Source organism: Malurus melanocephalus, unplaced genomic scaffold (assembly GCF_030028575.1).
Source record: "Malurus melanocephalus ecotype Western Australia unplaced genomic scaffold, MMel_1.1 scaffold_683, whole genome shotgun sequence".
NCBI lineage: Eukaryota > Metazoa > Chordata > Aves > Passeriformes > Maluridae > Malurus > Malurus melanocephalus.
In genome coordinates, this window is record NW_026623915.1 from 279,664 (window position 1) to 287,928 (window position 8,265).

Genomic DNA, 8,265 nt, shown 5'->3' on the forward strand with positions numbered 1-8,265 from the left:
GTCCTTTCATATACAGACAGAGGGGAAGGGAGACGTTGACTTTGAACCGGCCCCTTTGTAGGAGCGGGCCCATTGTGGCAGTGATGGTTTTAGCTGGGAGATGTGGAAGGAGTCAGTGGGGTTTCTCGGTGTGTGCCCCCCCATACATTTCAATGGGGTGGTTTTGGGGGGGGGCGTGTGAGGTTATTGTGCAGGGTCTTTGAGCACCAGTGACCACGTCTCTTCTGCCTGCTCCAGAGGAGATGGATGGATGTATCATTCCACAAGCCTGTATCTTGAACATGCTGGTGGCTCCAGGCTTGGCCAGGCTCCGTGGTCTAAGGCAGGTAGGGATCAGTGGGATCCTGCTAAGAAAATGGGAGCAGAAAGAAACACATCTGCTTTTCTGGCTCATTGACACAGGAGCAGGCTGGAGAGGGCTGAGATGCACATCTGCTCCCATTGCTAAGTGTGCTGGTGTGGCACTGGTGCTTGGGGACAAGATTTTAAGAGAGTGGATGAACACAGATGATGTTTTATTCATGGCCATCCCACCCTTTTCTGTGGGAGGTGATGGAAAGGCTGTGCTGGATACCCCTGAGTTGTCCACCCAAAGGAGCTGCAGTCCTGCTCATGGTGTGTCAGGGTCTCACAGTCAGGGCACCATCCCAGGACCATGTAAAGAGGGCTGGGCAGGGGGCTCAGCTCCAGACACCCCATCTTTGGATGAACACCGACCTGCTCCCTGTCTGCACAGCTTGCTGGGCTGTAGCTGGCCTAGGTGGACAGGATTGAGTTGGTGCTTCCAAACTCAGCTGAGGGGGCCTTCCCTATTGTGTTAGGAAGCTGGGGAAAATGAAGTGGGGACTGAAACCCTTGGATGTCTGCAGCACAGGTGCCTTGTCCCTGGACAAATGACTCTTCCATAGATGTGTGGTGGGGACATGGATTCCCAGGGGACACAGGGCACCTGTGGCCACTGTGCCAGGAACGARGGGGTATTCCCAGGCAGAACAGTCAAGTTTTACTATAAACTAGAGCTTTCCAAAATATTTGGATGTGCTCCAAGAGAGATTGCTGGGTTGTGGGAGCAAAGGAAGGACAAACTTGGGGATCTCGGCAGAGAGGGGCAGGGGTGAGGCTGGGTTCCCCAGAACTGAGCCCTGGGGGTGTCTCGGGTTATTTGGGGTGTACATGGCCCCGGGCCGCATCTGGAGACCCCCTGGAGAGAAGCATCCCGGGTGCTTTGGCGATGAGTCAGCATCCACCTCCGGCTGCCGAAACCAGGAGAGATGGTATCAGCCTGATGGGGGGGCTGGCGTGATCAAAGGAGCTGCACACAATGCAGGACGCGATAGCCCTTATCTGTCATCCCCGAGGTGCGAAGGACCCTGGGGGCGAGGGGAGGGAGGGGTGGGTACTGGGTGCTGCAGGGCTGGGTGCGGGGGGCTCCCACCCTTCTTCCCTGGAGAAACCTCTCCTGGCAGATACTGAGAAACAAGAAAATAACAGCCCACTCTTTCCGTGTCGGGGAAAACCCTTGAGAAGGGTTTGAATGCTCCTCCAGCCGCAGAGGCAGAATGGCTGCTCACTATTCCCTGGGGATGGTTTGGGGACCCGCAGCATCCTCCCTCCCTGTCCCCTCACCTCCGCGCTTGAGAGGAGACCCCTGAGCCACCGGTCCCACACCACACACTCGCATGAGTCTCAAACATGGTCGTTTAATAAAATCTCCTTTTAAAAGAACTACAATTCGTACAACAATGACAAGAGGTGTTGGGAGAGTGGCAGCAGCCCACGGGCAAAGGGAGTGCAGGACATGGGGACAGAATCTGTGCCATGACAGCCTCCGTCAGCCACCCTGCCAGGGACAGGGACGGTCCCATGCCACCATCGCTCATCAGCACATCCCTGCCACTGCTGCCTGCCCTGCCTGTGTCTGCCCGAGTGTGCAATGACTCCTGTGAGTGCAACAGGTCACCTGTGGCCGTGACAGTACACAACAGGGTCTAGACATGAAGCCACCTGTGCAAAGTAACCCAAACCCTGTCCTTGGCCTTCCACTGGAGGGGGTCACAGCCAACACGTTTGTGGGGCTTTGAGGAGCAGCACTGGGCTCCAAGCAAGAATATCTTTGTGAGGGCTGATAACGCTGGACACAGGCATCAGAGGGGTGCAGGGAGTGTCTGAGGCCTGACAGGTGACTGGGATGGAGCAGTGTTGCCTGTGACAGAGGGATGCCCAGAGAGCACATGGTGCCACACTCCACAGGGATGCTGCCAGGGCATGGGCTCTGTGGGGTCTGAAGCAGCACAGCAAAGTCCCTGTGCTTTGGCTACCCCTCTCAGCCACCCCAGCTCCCTCCAGTCCTGTTCCTTCCTCCCCCATGGCCACATAAGCCTAAAACCAAAACCTTGAACCCTTTTTCTGAGCTTTTACCCCACTGATGCCYGTGGTATGAGAGAGCCTATCTTCTGCCAGCAGAGCCTGGTGTGGGCTCCCAGGCCATGGTAGCACTGATGCTGGAAACTGGGACTGTCCGAGCCCCTGAGCCTCTTGAAGCCCAGCACCCCCAAAGGGGCCAGAGTGCTGGGCAGCATCCAAAGGAGCATCCTGGGGAGTGATGCCAGTGCCTGCTCGAGCCACTCCTGCTCGAGCTGCTCCTGCCACTGGCTCCTGAAGCATATCCTGSTGCCAGGAGCYGCCCAGGCTGGGGTGGAGGGGGCAGCATGGGCACTGAAGCCCCAGTGATGTCACCTGCTCCAGAGAAAGGCTCCATCCCTGGTTGAGGGGCTCTGGGAAGGCTGTCAGCCCTGATGCCAGGCATGAGCAGGCCCAGCCTTCCTGGCCCTTTCATTTTCTGACCCTCCCTCCAGCCCCTTCCCAGCTGCTCCACATCAGCCTAGCTGCAGCCAGGGCAGCAGCCCCCTCCTCAAAGCCAGATACCACGGGACAGTGCTGCAGCCCCCCCRGCCTCCCACAATTTCTGTGCCAAAGCAGCAGCCGCCCTCTGCATCCACGAGAGCCGTGAGCAAAGGGCAAGGCAAGGACAGGATCACAGCAGCAAAGAGGACAAGGACGCTGGAAACGGGGGCAATTCCCCGCCCCCCATAGCTGTTGGTGGGTGTTTATTGGGCAGGATTCGAACAGTCTGGCAGCGTGGGGGCTGCATCCCTCGGCCAGCTGTGGGTGGCTCTCTGGCACGGCCGCCCCGCCGGGCACAGTCTGTGGCGAGCTCGGCTGCAGGAGACGGGGCGGGGGGGTTACTGCTGCGACTTGGGGTTGGAGTGGTGTAAGGAGGAGTCGTCAAACAGTGGGTTTCTCACTTCCATTTCTCCAGTCTGCCATGGTGGAGGGAGAGGGATGGGGGAAGAAAAAGGCAGAAGGTCAGAAAACAAGTTAGGGTTCAGCTGCCCCATCCCAAGGGATTTGGGTCTGAACCCCAGCCTGGCAGAGAGGAGGGTGGGGTGACCTGGTGGGCTGTGATGGATGATAAACACAAGGATGACAAACTCCCATCACCCTGAAAGGTGCTGCCTCCCTGCCAGGAGGGGTTGGGGTGGGGTGATGTGTAAAACCCAAGGTCCCATGTGGGATGGGACCCCACAGCTGGGCTTGGGATTTCATAACAGCTGCCCCAGCCTGGCTGGCAGGAATGGGATGCTCTGCCCAGACTGCCTGCCTGCCATCAAGTGCCGTTTAATGGGCCTGTAAAGACCCAATGATGACCCTCGATCTGGGCCCTGATGGCCGGGCTCAGCAGCTATTACCATGTAAAAGGCTCCTCTTCATCCCTTTGTGCTCTTTGTACCCAGAGCTGTTAAGAGCTGCCCTTTCCCGAGGTCCCCTGCCAGCCAGGAAAATCCTCAGTGGCTGTCAGGGGTCACAGGTCTGTGCTCCGGGCCTTGGGGTGGCACAAAGATGAGCCCCCCCCAGTCCTGGTGCTCGGGAGACTGAGGGTTGGCCATGTCCCTGTCACCACAGAGATGGTGGATTGGGTGTGCCAAGGGCTGCTCTTGTTCTCTGCTCCCAGGGAAAAGCCTTGTGCCAGACATGCACTCCTGCCCTGGAGAGCTCCAGTGGGATCTTGTTGGGGACATGGCAGGAGCAGGGGGCTTGGACAACCTCAAGGTTTGATGAAGAATGTGTGGAAAAGGCTCCCCACGAGGAGCTGCAGAGCCCAGGCACATGCTGGACACCCCCACATGCACAAAGACCCCCGGCCCTCCTGCACCCGCGTACCGGAGCCAGCCCAGGGCACTCATACACGGTGAAGTCTCCATCCTCATTCTCCTCATCAGATGATGCTGAGTCYGGCAGCTTGGGCTCCTCTTTATGCCTGGGGGGATGAGAATGTAGAGAGGGGGTGAAGCCAGTGGGATAATTAGGGCCACCCGAGTTAATGGCAGGACATGCGTCTTACTTCTCCAGGGAGAGCATCTGCTGCTTTTGGTGCTGGTAGTGGTACATCTGGGCACTCTGAGCCAGCGTCTTGTCCCCAGGCTGTGGAGAGAGCAGGAACAGCTGTGCAGACTTGGCTTTGGAGGCCACCAGCCTGGCTGATGGGGGGCCTATACCGCGTGGGAATCCCTCCAGCTGAGCACTGGGGCCCGAATCCCACAAGCCCCACAAGGAGGGCCGCAGGCGCCTTACCGAGATCTTGTCATAGGGCAGGGGGCTGGCTGCTCGCTGGGCCGAGTAATCTGCTTTCTGTGCCAGCCTGACCTCCTTCTGCAGCCTGCCAGGAGGGGAATCAGAATTAGGGAATCACTAAGGTTTGAAAAGCTCTCCAAGATCAAGCCAAACCATTAAGCCAGCACTGCCAAGTCCACAACCAAACCATGTCCCCAAATGCCACATCCACGTTTTTTGAACACTTTCAGGGATGGTGACTCCACCATCTCCCTGGGCAGCCCTTTCCAATGCCTGACCACCCTCTCCATGAATCTTCCATAATATYCAACCTGTATCTCCCYTGAGACAACTTGAGGCCATTTTCTCTCACYCTATCRCTTGTTCCCTGGGAGCAGAGCCTGACCCCCRCCAGCTGCCCCCTCTGTCAGGGAGTTGTGCASAGCCACAAGGTCCCCCCTGAGCCTCCTTTACTCCAGTGTGCCCTCCCAGTTCACTCAGCTGCTCCTCATAAGACTTGTGCTCATCCCCAGCTCCATTCCCTTCTCTGGACAAGCTCCTACCTTCAATGTCTTTCCTGCCATGAGTGGCCCAAAACTGAACCCAGGACTTGGAGAGCCTCTGAGCACCAGTGCCCAGTGTGGGGGCAATGACTTCTCTAGTCCATTCTAGTGGATATTGGYAGCCATAGGAGCAGACAACTCCATTCAGGAGCCAGTGACCCTCAGACGGTCAGTCCTGTTCCCTGTGATGACACCATGACAGGCACAGCCACCTCCATCCCATGGGGCCTGGGCACAAGGTGCCAATGTGATGGCAGCGTCAGCACCCAGCACCACAGCAATGCCCATACCARATGCCACCCACTCCCAGGAGCCTGCACCTGGCACAGGAGTGTCTCACCACTGTCCTCCTGCCTTGGCCAACCTCAGGGAGACTGGCAAGGGCAGCTATTGCCTCTCTTCCAACCCCTCATGCCTGGGAAGCACAGGAATATACTGCCCTGGGCACAGGGACATGGAGGGACTGTCAGCAGCCCCAGCTCACCTGTACCAACAGACRGCCACCACGATCAGCGCTGAGATCCCGGCCACCGTGCACACCACGATCAGCCCTGCAGAGAGAGGGGACACCAAAGGCCAGGGGTCAGCTGGTGGCATGGTGACACCAGCCCATGCTTTCCTGATGAGGGTGTGAAACCCCTTCCCACAAGTCCCCAGGGTAAGAAGGTGCTCACCGAGCACCATGTTGTCATTTGCAGGGATGGGGGATGCCTCCACTGGGTACTTCTGGACCGTGGCAGTGGTGGGCAGGGTGGCAGCTGCCATGGTGCCAGCAGGACCCCCCTGCAGACGCCCCTCTCTCAGCCCACTGGACATGCGCTGTGTGCCGCCATCAGGCACCAGGGTGGCTGTGGAAGAAGACACAACAGTGAGCAGTGCCTGGGCAGCTCCAGAGGGCAAACCAGCCTGGTGTGCAGGGTATGGCTGCCATGGGGTCCCTGGCACCCCTGAGAGCAGAGCGCGAGCACTTACCCCTGGGTCTGCCATCCTGTAGTGGGTGGTGGCGAGGAGCCTCCTGCCTGGCCAGCACATCTGCCAGAAAATCGATTTCTGCCTCCAAGCTGGGAACGGAGGTCCGTCCTGTGGGAGAATGGGTGTGAGGTGGGCACAGCTGGTGCAGCCATGTGCCCACCCCAGGGCCAGAGCAGTACCCCCAAGAAGGGGCACCTGTCCCAGCTCCAGCAAACACAAGTGGTGGTGAATCCCAGCCTCCTCAGATGCAGCTCTCTCAAAGCTGGGCCCTGGGACCCATGCGTGTCCTTGCTGCTTTCAGTGGGATTTTCACCCCACAAATGCTGGAGGATCAGAGGCAACAGCATCTACCCTTGTGCCAGAGGCAGCAGGTCTTGCAGACACTATGAGAGAGGGCAGGGTGCCAGCASCTGCTGTGCAGGACCTGCTCTGTGKCTCTGCCCCTSGGGTCACGTAGGAGCTGCAAGTGAGGACGGATGGGATTTGGACCAGGACAGACACTCCCCAGATGCCCTGCTGCCCCAGGGCTGAGGGGTAGCTCCAGCACAGCGAGTTACAGTCAGGGGAYGCCTGAACACTGGTTTTCACCCCAAATTGTCCTTTATGGCCCAGGGTGGCTGGATCCACCCCAGAGCAGGGCTCAGCTTGTCAATCCAGCAGAGTGTAGATTCCTGCCCAGCACCTGGTAGGATGCAGCTCCTTTGGGGAGGCAGCAGGGGTGCCCCATGTACCCMCAGGGGCCAGCAACATCTCACAGGTGGCTGTTCCAGTCCATGTCCTGGCACAGGGCTCACCAGGGATATTCAACCCTCGGGGGCTCCTGCAGCATCAGGTACAGGCAGGACCCCCACTCTGGCCTGGGGGTGCCCACCCATGAGGTGACAGCACTAGAGCAGTGGAGTTGCTCTTCTCAGGCTTACCAAGCAGAGCCCAGCTCTGACACTCACCAGTGCTTTTAACAGGATTAAACTCAACTTCAAAGGCAGTAGACATCCCTGTCCCCTTCTCTGTTCCCATCTCAATCCCCATCCTGTCCCTGCTTCCTTCACCCATATTCAGGCTGTCCCCTATGGGAAGCCCTGGGGGTTAAATCCAGACAGGTGAAGACGAGGTGGTACTGGCAACTTGATTCCCAGATAATTCAAGGCTATWACAATTATGTCTCCTCTGGAATCTGTCCTCACTTCCAGTGTTTGCAAATAAACCCTGCTTCCCCCTGGAGCCGTGCACAAAGGCTGCCCTGCTGCCTCCTGACTCAGAGCCATGTAAGCCAAAAAGCAGTTTAAAAGACACTCTTTACACAAAAGCACCAATCCCCACATCCTCTGTGCCTCTGTTTCCCTGAACAGCTTCCTAYCCTTGGCTGAAGCCCTGTGTTTCCTTGGTTCTTTGCACCCTGTTATTCCCATCCTAAAGCAGCACCATGRCCAAGTGTGCCAGGCTGGGGCTGTGCCATGCTGTACCCCATAGSTGAATGCCATGGTGCCAAGGTGCTGGCACGGGGCAAGCTCTCCCAATGGGCAAGGGAGTTGGCATGGGACTGCGTGTGACAGCCCTGTGCCTGATGGGGACATCTATTGCCTGGGATGGAGACATTAGCACCCCTCTGCACTCTGGGAATACCTGTCCCCATTCCCATAGGACCAAGGGGACAACCCTCTCTGTCCCACATGTACCACCATCAGGCTGTCTTGGTGCCAGATGTGATGTGGCTGAAAACAGGAAAAAAGCTGGAAAAGCAGCCAGAGCAGCTGCCAYATCCCTCTGAGTTTCCCTGTGGGAGTATGTGAAGTGGCACAAAAGAAACTGAAGCAGTGTTTTGGGGTCCCAGCCCCAAAACAGCGTTGCTGTAGAGCCTGGGCTGTGCCACTTACCTGCATTAACCAGCTTTATCCCCAAATTTCCTTCCAGTGGCTAAAAGCCACCCACCTCCATTCTGTGTAGCAGCCAAACCTCCCGCAATGATGCCACAGCTACCACCACACATTTGAGGGCACCGAGGGCTGGGTCCTGCCAGGCACTGTTAGTGTGTGAGGGAACCCTGAGCTGCTCCAGAGAACAGGGGCCGGGGTGAGCCACAGTTCCTGCCCGGCTGCCCCAGGAGCAAGAGGAGCAGAGA

At 57.9% G+C, this 8,265-nt stretch overlaps 1 protein-coding gene across 3 annotated transcripts in view; it reads right to left on the minus strand.

Annotated features, from left to right (window-relative positions):
* Window positions 1–1,680: 1,680 nt before the first annotated feature.
* The window catches only part of NPDC1 (neural proliferation, differentiation and control 1), a 24,075-nt gene continuing 17,490 nt past the window's right edge, over window positions 1,681–8,265 (minus strand). For 2 of the 3 annotated variants that reach the window (XM_057384078.1, XM_057384077.1), the window contains exons 3-8: window positions 6,147–6,254; window positions 5,849–6,022; window positions 5,659–5,725; window positions 4,403–4,717; window positions 4,222–4,318; window positions 1,681–3,320 (exon numbers count right to left, since the gene is read on the minus strand). In XM_057384078.1, the coding sequence (XP_057240061.1) occupies window positions 3,243–3,320; window positions 4,222–4,318; window positions 4,403–4,717; window positions 5,659–5,725; window positions 5,849–6,022; window positions 6,147–6,254 (839 nt within the window). In that variant the 3' untranslated portion in view covers window positions 1,681–3,242. The remainder of the gene's footprint in view (window positions 3,321–4,221; window positions 4,319–4,402; window positions 4,718–5,658; window positions 5,726–5,848; window positions 6,023–6,146; window positions 6,255–8,265) is intronic. The other variant, XM_057384079.1, reaches the window with a different exon arrangement.